A 21,116-nucleotide genomic window follows, 5' to 3' on the forward strand; every position below is an offset into this window, starting at 1 on the left:
ATCTTTCTTTGGTCTCCTTTCTCTGTCAGTTTTCTCACTCCATTTGGTGCTTGGCTGAGTTCTTTATCTCTTCATTTGATGTTTTAGGGTTTCAGGATTATTGTATTCTCTGTTTGGCTTAGTTTTTCGGATCTTTGTTGTGGAGGGACGGCATGGTGCTTCTGCCTAGAGCGCCATTTTGCTGGAGTCTCTCATTTGGTTTCTTGACTGCTACTTCCATGGGTGTTGATTGTAGATCTAAGTAAAATAAATTAACAGTTAACAATATTGTTAATAAAATTGCCTTGTAATTTCAAATGAAGGATAGGCATTTTATATTTACTTGAGTTCGCAGACAATGCTGCAGTTTTTCTAAGAGCTTCATTCTCTCCCAATAAACGTATACAATCACTGCCAGTGTCTGTTTACTAAACCACACTGGATGCTTCTTTTAACTTTTTCAGCTTCTACACCTCCAGCAATTCCCAGGGGTTGCCGTTTGGCATCTGTAGTCATTACAATTGCCATTTTGAGGCATTTCTGGAGGGAGCAGGGGCTACTACCTATAAACAAGACCCCTAGTACCCACCCTTTTCCCTGGAGCCATTCTACAAGAAGTTAATTGGGATTCTGGGAATTTTTTTTTGAATTTAGTAATTAAAAATAAAGGTTACATACGAATGCACTTGGGAGAAATGACTGACATTGATTTATATTAAAATACAAATAAATGAGGTTGGAACAAATTACCAGGGGGCTGAAAAAACCCAAACCCACTGTCGTCGAGTTGATTCCAACTCATAGCAACCCTATAGGACAGAGTAGAACAGATCCACAGAGTTTCTAAGGCTGTAAACTTTATGGAAGCAGACTGTCACATGTTTCTCCTGAGAAACGGCTGATGGATTCCAACTGCTGACCTTTTGGTTAGCAGCTGAATGCTTTAACCACTGCACCACCAGGGCTTGCACCAGGAGGGTTGAGACATATTATTCAAGAGTAGAAAAAAGTTAGAGGGAAGACTGTTGTGCCTATGATTAAGGTCACCTCTCCCACAGTATTGCTCAGTGCTCATCCATCGTTCATTTATTGGGTTCCTATTCTCTGTCACATGGGGCTGCTATGAGTCGAAATTGTCTTGATAGCACCTAACAAGAACAACATATTATGTCGGGGGTGTAGTGGTGGTTCAGCAGTAGAATTCTCGTCTTCCCCGTGGGAGACCCAGGTTCGATTTCCTGCCAATCCACCACCCATCTGTCAGGGGAAGCTTGCGTGTTGCTATGATGCTGAACAGGTTTCAGCAGAGCTTTCAATCTAAGATGGGCTAGGAAGAAAAGCTTGGTGATCTGCTTCTGAAAACCAGCCAATGAAAACCCTATGGATCACATTGGCCTGATCTGCAACTGATCATGGGGATGGTGCAGGACTGGGCAGTGTTTTGTTTGGTTGTGCATGGGGTCACCATGAGTTAGGAGCCAACGCAACGGCAGCTAACAACAACAATAACATAATGTATAAGACTCGAAGCTAGACTCTCGGATACAGTAGTGAATAGTAAGGATGTGGTTACTGCCATCATGGAGTTTACAGTTTAATAGAGGCAAAAACAGGTAATAATTACTGTTGTTGTTAGCTGTCATGGAGTTGGCTCTGACTCATGGTAACCCTGTATGTTACAGAACTGCTCCATAGGGTTTTCTTGACTGTAATCTTTGCGGAAGCAGTTCACCAGACCTTTCTCTATGGAGCTGCTGGATGTTATTAGTGTTGGTATATTTGAAAGAGTACGGAATTTCAGAAAGACTTTGGTAAAGTGTTTGAAATGTGTAGATTTCAGAGATTCTTTGTGGCTTAAATTGCATGTAACATTCCAGTGTGTAGTGAACGAGGGTCTCTTGACTAGAGGAAGAACCTGGAGTCCGGGGGTAGAGGTCCTTGTATGCCTTTTTTACCATGATCAGGCCTGACTTCACGGGCAGTAAGAGGTTTTGAGGGGGAACATGATATGACCAAAGGAGGCACAGAGAAAGAAACAAGTCTGATAATCAGTGGCTTCACCATGAGGCGCTAGTCAAATTCTTTTTTTTTTTTTTTTTTTTAGGAGCAGTGCTAACCATTTACTGCATACCTTTCACACGACCCAGGCACATTTTTTTTTTTTTAAAGCAACTTTCACTCATTACTACACAGTAAAAACTGACATTCTAAAAAAGCAAGATTGTTTATATTATTTTACTATTTAAAGCTGGTATGTAACATATGAGGTCCCTGTGTGGCACAAATGGTTTGTACTCAACTACTTTTTTTATTTTTATTTTTTTACTAACCTAATGGTTGGCAGTTTGAACCCACATGAGGCACAGCAGAAAATAGGCCTGGATATCTGCCTCTAATATGATTGCAGCCAAAAAAACCTTATGGAGCAGTTCCACTCTGCAATACATGGGGTCACCATGAGTCAGAGTTGACCTGACAGCAATGAGCTTGGTTTGAGTTTTATGCAGCATATAGTTTCTTCCAGGTTCATAGATTGAAAAACCAAAACTCTAGAAGAAAATGTAGCAAAATTATAAAGACCTTAAATGGGGAGATAAGGATTGACTTTTTTTTTGATATCTTGACGTTTCATAAGGGAAGAAAACTGAGTTTTCTTGTTTTATTTGGTTTTCTATTTTATATTTAGTATTTAAGCACAATACCTGGCACATAATCGGCACTCAACAAGTATTTCTTGAATGAATGAATAAAAAAATGAATATATAAAACCATTAGAATCAAGAACTGACCAAAAATTAAAATGCAAATTCAAGCAACACCAACTTTCAACATGTGCTTCTATACAAAAGCGGTTGATCACATGAGAATAAAATCTATCCAGTTTTCTCTATATTCTATTTTATCTGGAATAAGAAGTAGAAGCTCCAAACCTGTAGACAAACAAATTGTCCTTAAACATGTCTATCTTTTCAGAAGTTCCTAAAAATTGTATGGGCCCAACTTGCTGGCTTTCCAGCTTAGTTTGTTAACCAAAGTGTTTCAAGACCATGGCTATAAATGCCACACACAGAAGTAATTACTCCATATGCATGCATATGAGATTGGCAATCCCATGGCTGGGGTGAGGTGTACCTTAGTTCTGAAAGTGACATTGTTGCTATTTAACACTTTAAAGAGGTCTTTTGCAGCAGATTTGCCTCATGCATCATTTAGTTTCTTGACTGCTGCATCCATGGGCAATGATCGTGGATTCAGGTAAAATGAATCCTTGACAACTTTTCTTCATTTATCATGATGTTGCTTATTGGTCCAATTGTGAGGATTTTTGTTTTCTTTATGTTGAGGTGTAATCCATACTAAAGACCATAGTCTTTGACCTTCATTATTAAGTGCTTCAAACGGTCCTTGCTTTCAGCAAGCAAGGTTGTATCATCTGCATATCACAGGTTGTTAATGAGTCTTCCTCTAATCCTGATGCTGCATTCTTCTTCTTATAGTCTAGCATGTATATGGCAGGTAGTTAACCTCATATACACCCACTCCTCACTTATCAACATGGTTAGGTTCCAAACACCAAGCTGTCATCCAAAAATGGAGGATGACCACATCAGATCACAAAATGGAGGATGACTACATCACTACATAACTGCCAAATTACACCCTTACAAAACTGTCTAATTACATTATTACATAACTGCCAAATCACTGAGAATCATAGCCAGCCAACTTGACACATAAACTTAACCATCACAGCCTGCATTACTCTCACCTCACACCTTGACGTTCATTACTGCCAGATGTACATCATTAGTGTGCAGAATAGCTGGATCGTAGATTTTTCACTATTGTTGTAAATGCAAAATGTCAGATAACGAGATAGTCAATAGTTGAGGAGTAGGTGTAGTTAGCAGGGAAATGTGAATTAAATCCTCAATGAGATATCATTACACATCCACCAGATGTTCAAAATGATAAGAATGACAATATCAAGTGTTAGGGACAATGTACCCCAATGGGAGCTATCATATATTATACATTATACATATATTATACAAATATTATACCATTTACAATAGTATAACAATTCTGTGTCCAAACAACTTTATTATTAGGAATTTCACAACAGAAACATTTGCATATGTGCACCAAAAGCCAAGTACAAGAATGTTCATAGCACCAATTGTAATAGCCCAAATTGTAAACAGTCCAAATGTTCATTAACAGGATAATGGATAAACATTTTATGGAATAGTCATACAATTGAATATTTTGAATCAATGAGAATGAACAAGTTATCCTACACATGCTAACATGGATGAACATCACAATCTTAATGTGAAGCAAAAGAAGCCAGATCCAGGAGTATATACTGTGTGACTGACTCTATTTATATAAAGATATAAAGCAGACAGAAGTATTCCATGATGATAGAAGTCAGGGTAATGGTCCCCTTTGTGGAAGAGGTTAGTGATGGGGTGCTGGTAAAGTTCTATATTTTGATCTGGGTGGTGTTGACATGGGTGAGTTCAGTTTGTAAAAATTCAACAAGCTGTACTGTTTTCTGCACGTATCTTGTCCTTCAATAAAAAGTTTACATTATATTTAAAAAAAAAAGAACTGTGCCGCTGTTGAAATTCATACACTTATAATGGGACTGTCCATCATGCTCCTAGGATTTATTTCAGCAACTCAGTCAGCTTAGTAGTAATGGTAGTGAAAAAGTTGACAGTCATAAAACCTGCTGTGAGTTCTCCAAGTTTAATTGCCATTATCACTAAGTCATACATATTTCAGAGGAATGACCACATCTGAGAATAGTATTCAGAAGTATTTCTTTAAATAAACTATTATTTAATTTTTAGTCTTATTGCAGCATTCCTACTTTGGTGGTAATTGAAGCAGAATGCTTGAATATCAGTCCGTCACCTTAAACAGATGGCCAACTCACATATCCACATTTACTTTATTCTTTATTTGTTTTCATGGGGCCACTTGAACATGTATATAATGGCTGAAGAGAAACAGAAGTGAGTAACTAGATTGTGCTTAAAATAGTCTATGGCAGAATACCTCCGTGACATAAGGCCAGTAAGTCTGTTGCCCTCTTGATGCTAAAATATTTCTACTTTGCTGTGGGCGTTACTATGTCATCGTTGTTTAGTTCATTCCAATAAAATGCTTTAATCCTGTTTTTCAAACTTGTGTGCCTAAGAATCGCCTGGTCAAGATGTTAAAAATGCAGACTCCCAAATCCTCCCTAAAGAATCTAATTGGCCTGCATTTTTAACAAGCATGACAGATATAAATCTGATGAAGATCTTCTAGTGGACTACATTTTGAGGAACACTGCTTTAAATTCATCAGAGTCCCTGAGTGGTGTAAACAGTTAAGTGCTTGGATACTAATGAAGAGGCTGGCAGTTCAAATCCACCCAGAGGTGCCTTGGAAGAAAGACCTAGTGATCGACTTTAGAAAGATCGCAGCCTTTGAAAACCTTGTGGAGCACAGTTCTACTCTGACACATATGGAGTTGCACGTGTTTTGACTTCAACTGACTTGACTGTGACTGGCTTGGCTTGGCTTTAAGTTCACAGTGATGGTATCGTAGCTATTCAGAATGGTGATACTTTGGCTGCAGATTAGAGTGGATTTTTTCTTAATGAGATTTTTTGTTGTTTATTACAATAATTGACACAGGTATGGTTTATCTTATTTCAGGCAAAGGGCTTAAGTTGTCACTGAGCAAAGTGGATATGGGAAAAAGTAAATGGAGAATATTTAAAAGAAAACTAACAGTTTAGAAGCTGCCATAAACTCATATCATGAATCACGTAATATTTTACCCTGACAAGGCCAAAATGACGGATAGACTTGTTATTACTTTAGGCAGGCGCTCCTTAAACTTCTAAAGTTTATGAGTGAGTTTTGTAACGCTGGAATTCGGGAGCTATTTCTGGTACATGTAGTTTCATGTCATCTTTATGGGAGCAAAAAAGATCTGTATCCCACACCCCCAACATTTTTGTTTGTCAAGATTTAGATAAAAGGATGAAATGTAAGAGAGTTTCTGCCCACACATTACATCTTTGCTTCACTAACTGTTTGGCTGGAAATAATCAAGCTGAAGCTGAGTCAGTGACTGAACACCCAATTTCCCTATAGGCACGACTTCACAAAACCGTAGGATAAGTGCTTAGGAGAAACAAAACAAAACAAAACATTTCTTTTCTTACATTTGACTCCTTTTTCTTAATGCATTTTTGGGAGCTTCTTTAAAGCATTGGGCTAAACTTTTGCTGTCAAAATAAACAGGTATTTTCCATTTCCAAAGCTTTCAGTTATGTCTGCTACCGTGCCAATAGAAGTTATAGCTGATGCGGGAAAAAAGAAAAATGAGCCAAGATATGTAATTGTCGTATTCCATTTTTAAACTGGTCTCTTAAGACTTTTCATCCTGTAGAGTCCACCACTGCTACAGATGTTTCTTAACTTGTAAAGATTAGCAATGGTGCAGATTGCAATATCAAAGTTTGCAGCCATCTGTGGTTTTCCACTGTCCATCACCCTTTGACATCTTAACTCTGAAGTCTTGCTGAAGACACAAGGGGATAAACTGGAGGAACTGACAGTCTTGACAATCATTTTAGAATAATGACTTACTTAAAATAACAATAATGAGAATCCAAAGTGGCAGCTATTGAACTGCATTCCATTACAAAAATGCCTGTTAGTATTTTGACATCTAAACCTCGTGTTGTTCACTTGTTTGTATGATTTTTCTTTATCATTTTGTCAGGGGTGGAATTGGTTAAAGCATATGACCCATTGGGAGTCTAAAAAGGCTGATAAAATGGATATATTTCTGACGGAGTCATGCCACTTCAACTTGCTACTTTCTTTTCCTGTTTCCTCTCAAAGAACTTTCTGCTTTGACTCAAGAAGATTCCTCTTCCTCCAAGATTCAAATGAAGCTCAAGCCTCAAAAGACAACTTGCCCACCTATGATTTTACCTTATTCATATGTAATAATCTAGGTGACTGAGCTGCTAGTCTTTGGTGTTGTGTATGCTTGTTTCCCATTTACCCTTGCTTCTAAAATTAGGCTATTAGCATTGACTCACTTCCATAATTCAAATCTGCTGTTTAGGGTTTGGCTACCTATCGAAGCCAGACTGCCTCTTGACGGGTCATTCCTGGCATATAGTACTCACTCCCATATTTGCTAAACGAATGAATGATGTTTACCATCTGCATGCCTCTTCTTCCCACACATTTTTTTTTTTCTAGGTTTGCTGTTTATTAAATACTTCTGAGACACAGATCTAAGACAGCAAACATAAACATGAGAATTGGCTATCATGAGAAAAGACTGGCCCTATGGGCTAATGAAGGTCAATATTTTTTTTACATTTAATTTGAAGTGTCAGTTGACTATTCTCCTTAAAATCAAATTTTGCTTCTACTAAAATGATGAAAATATATTTTTCTTTATAACGTTCTACCACCTGCTACTGTAAACATGCAATTTACTTCTGATTTGCAAACCTGAGCACTGGTGTCATGGCAGAGATATGGGTAAGGAAAAAGAGCAATCATCTGGTGGTTGAGGATGTGGATAGGGTCACCTCATAGCACATCCCTCTCTTCTTCAACCCATATCCCTTAATCCCTTTATCATCCTTCTGTTCCGACTCTTTGTTTTCTAGTTTGGCTTCCATGGCCCTGTTGAAAGATACAAGCATTGAGTTAGACGTTGCAATATCAACTTAATTCCTTTTTAAAGTATGACCAGATGACCTACATCAGTATCAGCGAGAATATTTGCTTAAAATCCCTTCAAGACCAGCGGGATATATATATATATATTTTTTCATTGATTTCAGCATGGCTTCCATTACTGAAAACATATGGTTTCAACAAAAATTCAAAACAAAAAAATTGGGTCATGAAAGGGTGAAAAACGAAGATTCCCTAGTCCTGTTATAAAACCTGTTGCCATCAAGTAGATTCTGAGTCATAGCAACCCTACAGGACATAGTAGAACTGCCCCATAGGGTCTACTGATTATGCTTTTAGGGGAGTGGGGGCCAGCGGTATGTGTTTTTATCAAGAGCCGTAGGCTTTTCTGTTACACCCTAACTTCTGAGACTTAAGTGCCGTTGACCAAAATGCATAAGCTCCAAGCCAGAAAATTCAATAAAAGAGAATCCTAGATGTTGATACCTCATTTGTAGATGCTTTACAGTAAAAAGCACACTTTTAAAAAAATCTGATGACCACATAGAAGAACTATGAGCAGTGTGTAAAAAGTAAAGGAAGAACATTGATAATTCACTTGATGATCACAACTGTTGTTGAAGGACAGGGTATGTCTAAAAACAGTTTTCTTTGAAAAGCAATCATTTCTGATGTTATTATTTTTTTTATTTTCCTTTGCTTTCATTTTTTAAATCTGTTTGTCTGTGTGAACCTCTGCACCACTCTCTCTCCTTTCCTCCCTCCCACCTTCTCCTCCTCTCTGTCTCCCTCTCTCTCCTTTTCCAAATCTCACAGTCCAGCCCCTTTCCATGGCAATACATACTTTGTCATCTCATCTTTATTACTTAGAAGCATGATGTCATTAAGAGTATGATTGTTTCAGTCAGACAACCTAGGTTCTAGATTTTGCTGTGATGCTTACTAGCTGTGTGATCTTGGAAAGTTTACTTAACATCTCTGAGTTTCTGTTGCCTCAAACACTAAAATAAAATACTTGCCTCACAGTGCTGTTGTGAGATTTAAATGAGACTAATGTGTATAAAGTGTTTAACACAGATCCTGGCAGTCAGTTGTTGCAGTTATTAATTACATTGGACCATGGGAAAGGGTGAGTTAAAGAGAAAATTCAAGTCCTTATGTCAGGAGACCCTAAATATGGTGATAGTTGCTCTCTGTTGCTAGGTTCTGAAAATATAAAGAGGAGCGAGGCTCAGTCCTTGATCTCAAGTTGTTCACGATCATGTAGGAAAAGAGAGATGCATAATTTCGTCCATAAAATATAGTGTATGCAATGCTGTAAGAAGGTAAAGGATTTAAGGGAACCACAAAAGAGGGAATGATCAATTTTTCTACTGCTTGGAGTCAGTCACTTTGTTGTTAAAAACATAAATAGTGGGAGGAAATTTAAATATTTCCTCTATTCACTATTGTTTCTGTTTAAAGTGGCACATATATGATGATCTGACTCAAGCACATCTTTATGTGAAACAGAAAAAGCTATTACTTTCTTGACACACCTCACTTCCATCGGATTAAATACTGCTGTAATAAATATCAAAATATGTTTGATTACTAACATGAATGCCAACCCTTAGAGTTGTTCAGTGCACAACCTGTGCAACCATACAAGGAAACTCTATAACAAACAATATTCATGCCGTAATGACTTCATCATTTATCTGGTAAATAAAAGAAGCAGGATAATGTTTCTAATCTAGACAAGCATCATGATCTTGAACCCAAGGTCTTGTCACCATCATCAACCTAGGGTGAAGGCCATGTTGTAGTTATTTGGGTGAGAAATTGTCATGATTGTCTTGATGCTGGATTGAACTGTTTAATGCAATAAATATGTCCTCTATGGTGGATGGAGAAATTCTGAGTAAATCATCCAAAAAATGATTCCCTCTCACAGAACTAAAGGGAAGGGGCATAATAGGCAAAGCGTAGATAGTCTACAATGATCTTGTATTATCTGTTATATTTTCTACTAGACATTTTAAATACATTACTGCAGGCATTTAATGAAAAGAGAAAGAGCTATGAACCACATTACGCTTCCTTCTCACTTGTTTTTACTTTCTATAGTTGACACTCCAGATCCATATGTGGAACTTTTCATCTCTACCACTCCTGACAGCAGGAAAAGAACAAGACACTTCAATAATGACATAAATCCCGTGTGGAATGAGACCTTTGAATTTATTTTGGATCCTAATCAGGACAATGTTTTGGAGGTATGTGAATTATTTGGGGACTATTTGATAGTTGAAATTCATGTTGAAAGAGATGCTTATTTTTGTTCCCTGACTGCCTGCTTCTTCCCAAGTTAGGTGTAATTGACATCCAGCTAGGCAGCACAGTAGACTAGCTTCTAGATGGTGCCCATTAAGTAAAATATGTGTTCAGTGGGAAATGCAGGCTTTAGGTGGGGCTGGGAAGATTCTTCTGTGTTCTCCTTGTGCTTTGGAGAAAATGTATTTTCTATTATAAAAAGGGGAATCTGTGTGAAAGAAAATAAAATTTTTGTCAATTGCCTTTTAAACAAGTTGAAATAGATTTTTCCAAAATAGATGTATTAATTTTATACATGAATTTTCTCCTCATATTCCAAAATAACATTTCCTCTGGAAAGGTTTAAAATTACTTTTTTTTTTGACATTGACTACGCTGTTTGAATTGTGCTGTTATTCTCACTTAAGATGAAGGCTTACAGAACAAAATAGTTTCTCATTTAACAGTTACTACAGATTAACGTTACATTTTTGAAAACATGATAATCAATAGGTCAATCAGGAAATTAAAAAAATGATAATTATTATTTTAGTAACAAATACATTATTAAGAAGGAAAAGACAGATGCATTGTTACCTGTTGAATATTGAGGATCTGAACTGAGAGTTCAATATTATTTGATAATTTTTATTTTTTAAATGTGACAGAGACTTTAGATGTGATTTCCAGAGATTCACAGGAAATGTTATACTTGTGCTCTGTCTACCCTTTACTATCTATAGATCACATTAATGGATGCCAATTATGTTATGGATGAAACTCTAGGGACAGCAACATTTCCTATATCTTCTATGAAAGTTGGAGAGAAGAAGGAAGTACCCTTTATTTTCAACCAAGTGAGTGACACAATTAATTTTTTTTTAAACTTATGTCACGTAAAAATCTGTGCATTCTTGAAAGTTGGGTTTAATGCTTGAAAAATTGTTTTCTGTCATTGGTGGTGGTGGTGGTGATGGCGGTGTTTGTATTTATTTGTTTGTTTTTAAAGAGAACGTTTTGTGTTTTAAAGAGAAAATTTTGTCTTCCATTTCACTTCTTGTTCTCATCTTTTTTTATTCTGAGATCTATAAACTGTGGTTGAGTTGTCACAATAAATACAACAGAGACTCCCATTTCTTTTGTTGCTGTGCATTACAACATTGGTATTAATCAATGACTTTGGACCCCATTGGTGGACCTATTGCAGAACTTTCAGGAGGATGGGGAAGATGTAAAATCTAAGAGGAATGGCAGAGAGGACAAAAAATCACTGTGAGAGCTCAAAGAAAACCGCTGGGAAATCCAAAGTATCCCCAGATTATATGTTGTTAATAAATTAAGCCCCTGTGGAGGAATATTTTTGTTTTAAATACCCCTGAAATAATTAGAGCTGAAGCAGTGAAGGATTGGTAGGAATCGTCCTTAGGTTATTGCCATCTTTCTATTTCTAGGCTTGATTTCCTGACTTTGTTGCATGTCCGAAGTTTTGATAGCTTATTTTGCAGTGATAAAACCCTAGGAAAATCAGTTATAGAGAACAAATTGATTGGACTTTAAATTTTTTAAGAAGTTAATTTAGTAGTTTACAGTGAGAAATGTAAACAACTGGTAGGCCAGTGTCCAGAAAGGTGGTTAATGAGTTTCTTTCTCCTTGATGGTAAGAACTCTGTGCTGTTGCTTATTTTGGGGATAACTTTTTGAATTCCGACACTCAGGAAAACCTTACCTATCCCTGAATTCTCATCTCCATGTAACTTTTCCTAACCTTTACCATCTCAAATGACCTCTCTTCCTTTGTACTCCCATAATACTTATCTGTGGTATTCACTGGGGCCAAATCATTTATACTGTTCTAATTTTCATCTCCTTCCCATAAACTAAAATCCTACAGGTCAGAAAACCTGAAGTACTGAGTTGACAGGCCTAGTTACAAAATTAATACAGAACTTATATTTATTGAATGGCCGTAGACCTGTTTTAGAAACTAACTTAAGCCCAAAGCAGTTGTTGGCCAGATCATGCAGTCAGAGTGAGCCATGTGCCTTGAGGACACTCCAGTACATGTGCTCCATGCTGGTCCCTTCAGCTGCTCCAGGAAGCATGTCCTGTATCCAGTGTCAAGAAACACATTGCCCACGTTTCTGTTGACCCCTTTTTAAGCTGTTTCATTCATTGCTTCTACAAACACTTGCTGAAGATCTACTATGTATCAGTAATTATGTTTTGTGCAAGGAATATAAGAAGAATAAGGTACACGAAACTCTTCCCTTAATAATTTCCATCTCGGATGGAGGTGAGGTAGGAGTTCGAATGGGAAGTGGAATTAGGGTAACACATATATGTGATGAAATAAGATTGTCACACTGTGAGATAAGTATCAGTGAGGGATGTGTAGAGTGCAGTGGAAACACGGGATAAAAATACTGTGCTGGCGGAGGATGCGAAGGATGGCTCCATATCAGCAGATGATTTTGAAGAGATTGAAAAGTGAACATAGTGGTTGACACCTTCACGTTTGAAGCCAGGCAGTTTGTGTTTAAATCCTGCCTCTCTGCCCCTTATTATTTGTTTCATTCTGGGAAAATCACTTAACTCCTCTGTGCCTCAGTTTACTCATTTGTAAAATGGAGATAATATCTCATAGGGGAGTCTATACCAAACCCAACCCACTGCTGTCCAGTTGATTCCGACTCATAGCGACTCTATGGGACAGAGTAGAACTGCCCGATAGGGTTTCCAAAGCTGTAAACCTTTACGGAAGCAGACTCCTCCCATAAAGATTCCAAATCAAACTAAACCCACTGCCGTGGAGTCGATTCCACCTTATAGCAACCCTATAAGACAGATTAAAATTTGCCCCAGAGGGTTTCTAAGGCTGTAAATCTTTACAGAAGTGGACTACCACATCTTTCTCCCTCGGAGCAGCTGGTGGGTTTGAACCGCCAACCTTCCAGTTAGCAGCTCAGTGCTTTAACCACTGTGCCACCAGGGTTCCTATATAAAAATAATGTATATTTACATATAATATATTGTCTATAACTATATTGTAAATAAATATTTTAATATAATTGTTTAATTATAATTAGATATAATTTATTATATAAATTATAAAATTACTTAAATACTTTATATATGTATATAAGTATTATATATAATATACTAATACTATACACACATTAACATATGTATACATATGCACACATACATATAGTGCTGAGAACAATGCCTGGTACATATTAAGCACTTTATATGTGTTTGTTGTTGCTGCTGTTGTCATTATTGTTGCTGCTATTATTACACCTTGAGAAAAGAGTAGGATTTCAGCAGGCAGAGAAGCAGTTATGAGCATTCTAGGCAGAAGAAATTACAAAAGTATGGAGTTTTGAAAGAGAAAAGCAAGTTGGGATACCACACATCAAACAGGTTGGCAGGTACATTTTGCAGCAATACTTATTACTTATAGGATAGGTTCTCCATAACTGTTTGTTGAGGACTTTGTAAGCATGGATTGACTTTTTCAAAGTGTAATGTTTTTCCGCTCCTTAGTCTATGATATAAGGCTGATTATTAGAGAAGATACTGTAGGAAAAACACATTTCCTCTCCTCCTGTCATTTCCTGTGGTTAAGTGTATAACCCGAGGGCTCTCAAAAAGACTTCACATTCCTGAATTTAAAGCAGCTTACATAATTATTTTCTTTAGCGTACCTGAGAAAACAGTTGGCCAAACAGCTTTCCTTCATTACTCTGTTCTACAGAGTCCTTTGCAGTTTTCATCTGAATGACACTCCTTTGAATTAGTGAACCTTGGCGGTAGTGAGGAGAGAGATTTAGTGATGGCACAGAGGAAAGTTCCCTGGGCAAGCCATCCAGTCTCCCCTGATCTCAGTCCTCCTTTCAAGGGAAGAGGACCATCTTCTGTCTGCAGCCTTTACAGGGACTATAAGAAAGAACAGACGGGTGAGGGAATAATGTGGGAGAAGAGTCTTTTAAACAAACCTTGAAGATGGCTGTGGCAATCTGGTATACTAAAAAGGGCACTTTTATTTGGCAAAAGCAGAACACATGATTCAAGCCAAGATGTGACTGGGCAACAACTCCTTCAAGATTTGGTCTTCCAAAAGTTAATACCTAGTCAATTTAGAGTGATTTCTGTGGCCGGGAAACATCCGGAGAAAGAAAAACAAAAAAAACCCCGCTGCCGATGAATTGATTCCGACTCATAGTGACCCTATAAGATGGAGTAGAATCGCCCCATAGGATTTTCAAGAGCAGCTGGTGCATTTGAACTGCTGACCTTTTGCTTAGCAGCTGAACTCTTAACCACTGTGCCACGAGGGAATAGTGCCGATAATATATTCAATGAGAATTACAAGAAGAAGGTATTTATTTATTCATTCATTTTAAACAAATAACCTTTGAGTACCTACTATGTGGCAGAAACATCTTCAGGCACTGTCTACTCAGCAATGAACAAAACAAACAAGAATCACTGTCTTCTATATTCTACTATATAAGATAGACAAGAAAAGATAAATAAGTAAAAGATATTTTTCTTAGTTGGTAATAGCCAGTAATAACCAAATAAACCAAACTAAATCAATTGTGACCCCATGTTTGTCAGAGTAGAACTGTGCTCCATAGGGTTTTCAATGGCTGATTTAGGAAGTAGATCACCAGGCCCTTCTTCTGTTGTGCTTCTGGGTGGACTCGAACTGCCAACACTTTGGTTAACAGCCAAATGTGTTAACCGTTTACACCACCTAGGGACTCCAGTTAGTGATACGTGCTAAGTAAACCAGGGAAGAAGGGTGGGTGGCCACATGGAGGTGTGTGGAGGGTGTCAAACACAGTTCTAAAAATGTGGCTAAGAAAAGCATGTCTGAGGTTACTAAGGGCAGAAGGTACTGGGAGTAGGAAGGTCCTAAAGCTGGAGAGTGCCTGGTATGTTGAGTAACAGCAAGGAGGGAAGTGTGGCTGGAACACAGAGAAAAAGTAGTAGGGAGAGTCGTGGGAGATGAAATCAGAGTGATAAGGCAGGGGATGAATGGAGGGAATGGGAAGCGTGGAGATCATTGTGTGTGGGTTCTAGTAGAAAACAATGGCTTAAGGTAATCCTTAAAGCAAGGGTACGATTTGGTCACTAAATAGCAAAGGCAGTCCTGGCCAAAAGAACAGCTTGAGCAAAGGCATAGCATATTCAGGAAATAGTGTCTAGACGAGTCTGATGGGAGCAGAGCATTCATACGTGAAGGAAGGCAGGTACATTGAGATCAGACCACAACAGCCCTTAAATACAAGATTTAGGAATTTGTATATAATCTTACCGACAACAGTGAGTCATGGAAGGTTTTTGACCACGCAGTGGGGAATTTAGATGAAACAGGGTTTGGCTTTTTCCTGAAAAGAATGAGCAAGCAAAAAGTTAGTGGGTAAAGATGCAGAGAAAAGATGGTATTGAAAATAAAAATGAGATTGATGCTGCTTACCGCAGATGGCTTCTGTGGAAAATGACTAGATTGGCGAGAACAGGGTGACTCGAGTAGAAGTGTGGAGACAGCTTTAATGTGTCAATAAGCATTAAATGAAATGATGGTTTAGCAGCAGTGAGGATTAACTAGTGTTGGAGAGCATGAATTTGCAGTAGCTCCTTACTCTTCCTTAGACTATGTTTCTCGCTCAATTTTAGGACAGATAAATTTTTTTCGAGGAGAAAGGCAATGCTAGGGCCGGGTCTGCAGTGTTTATTTTCCAGCTGGCGTTTATAAAATCAGGGTTATGTTGTGTCCTTTGGAGTCATCTTTTTAGAGAACATCAGAGTTGTCATTTGACAGAAATTGGCACAACCTGCTGGTTCTGACCCCAGGCTCACAGGCAGACTGCCACAGCCTGGGTTCCAACCATAATTCCTACTACTTGCTAACTGTATGACGCTGAACAAGTTATTTACTCTCTTTTTGCCGTACATCTTCATCAGTAAAACTTGTTTTTGCGTATTACCTGCCTCTTAAAAAATACGTGGAACGAATACATGGAAAGTGTTTGAGCACTGCCTGGCCCAGTAAGCACTAAGTAAATATTACATATCCTCATAATTACGACTGACCAGAGTTAACTAAACATTTGTTATGCTTCATGAAACAGATTTCACTATCAAAGTTGCTTTTTTGCTTGAACGGATTGATCAAAAATGAACTGTTGTTTAACTATGGTAGAGCCTATCCATTTATTGATGATTTGTGTCAGTTTAGAAATGTTCTAGTTATCCATCCCTGCATATATCAAGTGTGGCCTTGTGCTACAGTAGCCCATTTAAAAAAATGATTGCAGTAAAATGTATATAACAGAACATTTACCGTTCCAACCATTTCTTTGCGTACAGTTCAGTGACATGTTTGCAGTGTTGTGCAACCCTCACCACTATTAGTTTCCAATTTTTTTCATCATGCTTAACAGAAACTCAGTGCCCCTTAACCAGTGCCTCCTCATTTCTCCCTCCCAACTGCCCCTATTAGGAAAAAAAAAAACACATGGGGCATGAGTAGAGCTGTACTCTGAGTAAAACTGTGCTCCACAGGGTTTTTAATGACTGATTTTTTGGACGTAGATTGCCAGGCCTTTCTTCCAAGGCACGTTTTGGTTAGCAGCCAAGCACATTAACCATTTGCGCCACCCAGGGACTTCCACTTGCCTCTGGTAACTGCTAATAAACATTTTTTTCCTCTATGAATTTGCCTATTCTAGATATTTTATGAAAGTGGGATCACATAATATTTGTCTTTTGTGTCTGCATAATGTTTTCACGGTTCTTCCATGTTGTAGCATGTGTCAGAACTTCATCTCTCTTTATGGCTGAATAATATTCCTTCGTAGGTATATTTCACCTTTTGTTTACTTATTCAGCTGTTGATGCATGCTTGAGGTGTTGCCACCTTTTGGCTATTGTGAATGCTGCAATGAATGTGGATGTACAAGTATCTGTTTGAGTTCTCGCTTCCAAGTCTTTTGGGTATAGACCTACGAGTAGAATTGGTGGCCATTTTAAAGTGTAATGATATAGTGTCTTCAGAATTTAGTGTGTTTTGAGTAAACAAAGTAGCCCACTTCAAGAGAACCATGTAAATGCTTAGGTTTTGAAGTGAAGTGGAGAAAGATTATGCTTGCTCTTGCTTTCTCTGGATGAAATTAGTTTATGTTGGTGATTACTTTGAGGGAGGTCATTGCTAAGTTTATAGTGCACGAGTGTTTTAATTTACCATTTTTTTTTTAGAAGTTAATGTTATTGTTAAAAATAGTGTGTCGTGGCTTTTTTGTTATCTGTCTAATTTTGGCTGATTGCTTTCTTTGATTGCTGCTCATTCATAATTCATACTTGAAAATGAATGAGGTAGGTAGTCCTATAGAAGAGGTAGTGGCAAAGTTTTAAAAAAAATTGGAGTTTCGGTGGTGAGTTCAATATGCTAAGTTATAATCAGGATGATTGAAGTGGTAATATATGTATTTATCTGAGAAGACAAAGACTACAATTCGGGTAAGTTCATGAAATGAAATGAGGTTTGGAGGGAAAACAAGACCACTGGATAATTTTGTGAGAAAAGCAGGAACTCTGGCAAGGTTGTGACTGCATCATAACTGACGCAGGGCAGAGTTCATACTTGGGTCAAGTAATTTCTGGCTTGAAGAGTGAATTCATTTTTATTTTCCGATGCTAGCAAGCGACATTAAGTGAGTCTTTTTTTTTTTTTGGTTATTCTACAGTCTATAACTTTTAAATTACAGGGCATTTTAGAATGCTCTTGTATCCTTGGGATACTTCATTTGGTGGTAAGTACCACCAACATGTTTAACTTATTTACCACTGCATACCCAGCCTGGCACACGTTAGGGACTTCAGTCATTTTTGGATGAACGAATAAATAAAGGCACTCATGGGAAATGCTGAAAGCCTGGGAAGAGCCCAGACAGGTGTCGTGAAAGTAAATGAGGTTTAGAAGAAAGAAACCAGAGAGTCTGAGTGCTTCCCATTGGAAGAAAAAGAGACACTAGAGGGATTTGGCAGCAGTGCTCTAGGAAATCTGTTTCATTGCGTGAAAGCTAATGGTTAACCAGTCTGCCAGAATTTCCGCTGAAGTCCTCATAAGGACAAGGAAACTTAAGAAAAATGAGCTTAAGTCAAATGGAAAGGGAAACTGTGTTTGATAGAGTGGAACATTGTTATAGGGCAAATTTTATCTTTCAGATCTTTTAAGACTGGGTTTTTTTGGGAGGGGAGGAGCACAATTAAGGTGACTTCTTGGGTGATTGATTAGAAAAATTCCAGTGGTAAATACTATTTTTTGTTTTACTAGGAATCATCTATTTTTTTAAAATGATTTCAACAGCATCTCATTCAATTTTAAATGCACAAAATTTATTTAACTGTGACATAGCTTGTGTTGGCAGGGATGTAATTTCCCCTATACACTTGAGTTGCTTCGTTGCCAGATCCACACCGTGTTCCTGCTTGGTAGGATGAAGCTGTAGTGTATGGAAACATTCTGAGTAAAAACAACGCTTATTTGTAATATACCATGTTATTTATTATCTTGCACAGATGATGTGAACACAAACCAGGAAGCATTATGTAATTCTCTTAAAATATGTAAAAGATCATTGACTCAAAGATGGCGATTAGTTTGCTCTACTGAGAAAAAGAAAAAGTTGAATCAGGAGGGATCAGAATTCAAAGTCATGTTTTATTGAAAGTGAAGGTGGTAAAGATTGGGATGTATTAACAAAGGCCTAGCATACTTTAAGAGCTCTTTGCTACTAGGACAAATCCTCAAGTTTAAAATAATGTGACCACGTACATCTTTTTGTAATCGTGAGTTTAAGGAACCTCCTAATGCCAGGCACTAGGTTTTTTGCTCTAGCTTCATTATTGCAAAACAACCCTGAAAAGTTTATAAGAGAGTGAGTCGGTTAGATACTTTTAAGCTATCTTTAAGTTCGAAGGCTTTTCTTGATAGCTTCTCTCCCCTACTTTTTTCCCCACTGAACAGTTCCCATTGCAAGCATCTCAAATTGTTTTCCTCTGGGCAATTCAAAGAAGAGATTGTTGTTTTCCACAAGAATGTACAATGGGTACAGCCTGCCTCTTACATTTGTAATTCCTGCAAGAGGTGGAGTTCTTCTAATGTGTTCTGGCTCCTAGTTAAATATTGTGGGGTTGGGGAAAACTGGGGAAATTTGCTCATCCTTCCTTCTAATTGCCTTGGTAATATAAGCAAGGTGGAAGCTGGCAATACAGAGATGCTTTATGCAGTGCGTGGGAAGGAGTTTACAGTAATTATTTAATTCCTCACAGGAAGTACATATTTTCATGGCTATTTTATCTGAATGACATGTTCTAGGTAAAAGGTGTGGAGAGATTGTGAATGTCAGGTTTCATAGCATGTCTGAACACAGTGCATCAAGCGAGAGGGTTTAGAATTTACTCCTGACTCTGGGTGATCCACTAGGGCCACATATGGAAATGAAGATCTGAGTCCATGTGACAAGAATTAAGGCAACACATTATGTAATACTCAAAATCACAGACAATCCCATGTCTTCTCCTCTCTCCTCTTTGCCTTTATTTAAAGAATTGTATTAGTTTGCTAGGATCATGAGTATCTTAGTCTAAAATTGTTGATGGATATAGAAGGGATATTCTTAGGGAGAAGACAAACATGACTGTAAACTGTGTGGTTGATTTTCCTTTTATTTATTAAGTTGTCAGGACAAGTAGGCATCGAATATATTCAGGGATTAGATATTTTAATACATAAATCAGTTAGGGACCTGCCAGTTGGGAAGCCAGATTTTTTTGAACACTTTTTGTCATGGAATAGGAAGGACATTTTACCTTTGAATTCTTCCGTTTGTTAGAAAATTCCATACTGAGTAGTATTCTTTTTTAAATATCCATTCACCTGTAATGGCTTTGCCTTCTGGAATAAAAACTTTAAGCTTAATCTCATTTTAATGGCAGATCTCATGTATTTCTTGAACACATGGACCATGTTTGACTCCCCCCCCCCCCAATCCATTGCCATCAAGTTGATTCTAGCTCATAGGGACCCTATATGACAGAGTAGAACCACTCCATAGGGTTTCCAAGGCTGTAAATCTTTATGGAAGCAGACTGCTACATCTTTCTCCCATGGAGCGGTTGGTGGATTTGAAGCACCTACCTTTTGGTTAGAGGCCGAGCACTTAACCACTGTGCCACCAGGGCTCCTTATGTATGACTTCTTGTTGTTAGCTGTTAGGTGCCGTTGAGTTGGTTCCGACTCATAGCGACTCTATGTACAACAGCAGAAAACACTACCTATTCCTGTGCTATCCTCACAATCATTGTTATGCTTGACTCTGCGTGCATTACATAAAACACACATCCTTTTTATGACCTAATCTAACTAATATATCTTTTTTTAGGTCACTGAAATGATTCTGGAAATGTCCCTTGAAGTTTGGTAAGTGCATTTATTTAGCTGAATGGAAAATATTGCAAGTGATCCACTGATTTATTTTGATTTTTAATGAGTATACATTTTATAAATGAAATAATCCACACAGCTTTGAATATATCAAAGTTCATTCATTTAATTTTCTTTAACTATCTCTTCATAGCAGCAAAATAAAAAAAAATCTAATATTCTATGCTTAATTTTCAAGTAGTTGGTTGGTTAAATAATAGCATAAGGGCGCTATCTATTACTGAAATGAATGTAGTTATTTAAGTCTATGTTCTATTATAGATTCAGATAGATTTTCAAAAACATGAAGATGATCATGAACAGGAAACCACAGTAATACTTTTTTATAAAAGGGAATAACTGAAAAATGAGATTGATTTTGTTCACAGTGGTCAGCGGGACTAGAAATGGTAAAGTTCTGGAAGTGGTTTGCCCTTTCAAAGTGGCCTCCAAAACTGGATGTTGGGAAGTCATTTATTGTAAACGGTGAATTTTAGGGTACAAGGCCTAGCTTGGCAATTAGCTGATCTCTGATCTAATGCTGAGTTCAGTAGAGCCCACCCCTCTCAGTCTTTCTCTTTGAACTTCCCTGTTGCAGGTAGTTTTA

General features: G+C 37.7%; 1 protein-coding gene across 3 annotated transcripts in view; it reads left to right on the top strand.

The window, feature by feature from the left end:
* PLA2G4A (phospholipase A2 group IVA) overlaps nucleotides 1-21,116 on the top strand; it is a 168,732-nt gene that overhangs the window by 65,091 nt on the left and 82,525 nt on the right. For all 3 annotated transcript variants that reach the window (XM_023728149.1, XM_023728150.1, XM_023728148.1), the window contains 3 exons: nucleotides 9,826-9,974; nucleotides 10,755-10,868; nucleotides 20,469-20,506. In XM_023728149.1, the coding sequence (XP_023583917.1) occupies nucleotides 9,826-9,974; nucleotides 10,755-10,868; nucleotides 20,469-20,506 (301 nt within the window). The remainder of the gene's footprint in view (nucleotides 1-9,825; nucleotides 9,975-10,754; nucleotides 10,869-20,468; nucleotides 20,507-21,116) is intronic.

The sequence above is a fragment of the Trichechus manatus genome, unplaced genomic scaffold, assembly GCF_000243295.1.
Source record: "Trichechus manatus latirostris isolate Lorelei unplaced genomic scaffold, TriManLat1.0 scaffold00021, whole genome shotgun sequence".
Lineage (NCBI taxonomy): Eukaryota > Metazoa > Chordata > Mammalia > Sirenia > Trichechidae > Trichechus > Trichechus manatus.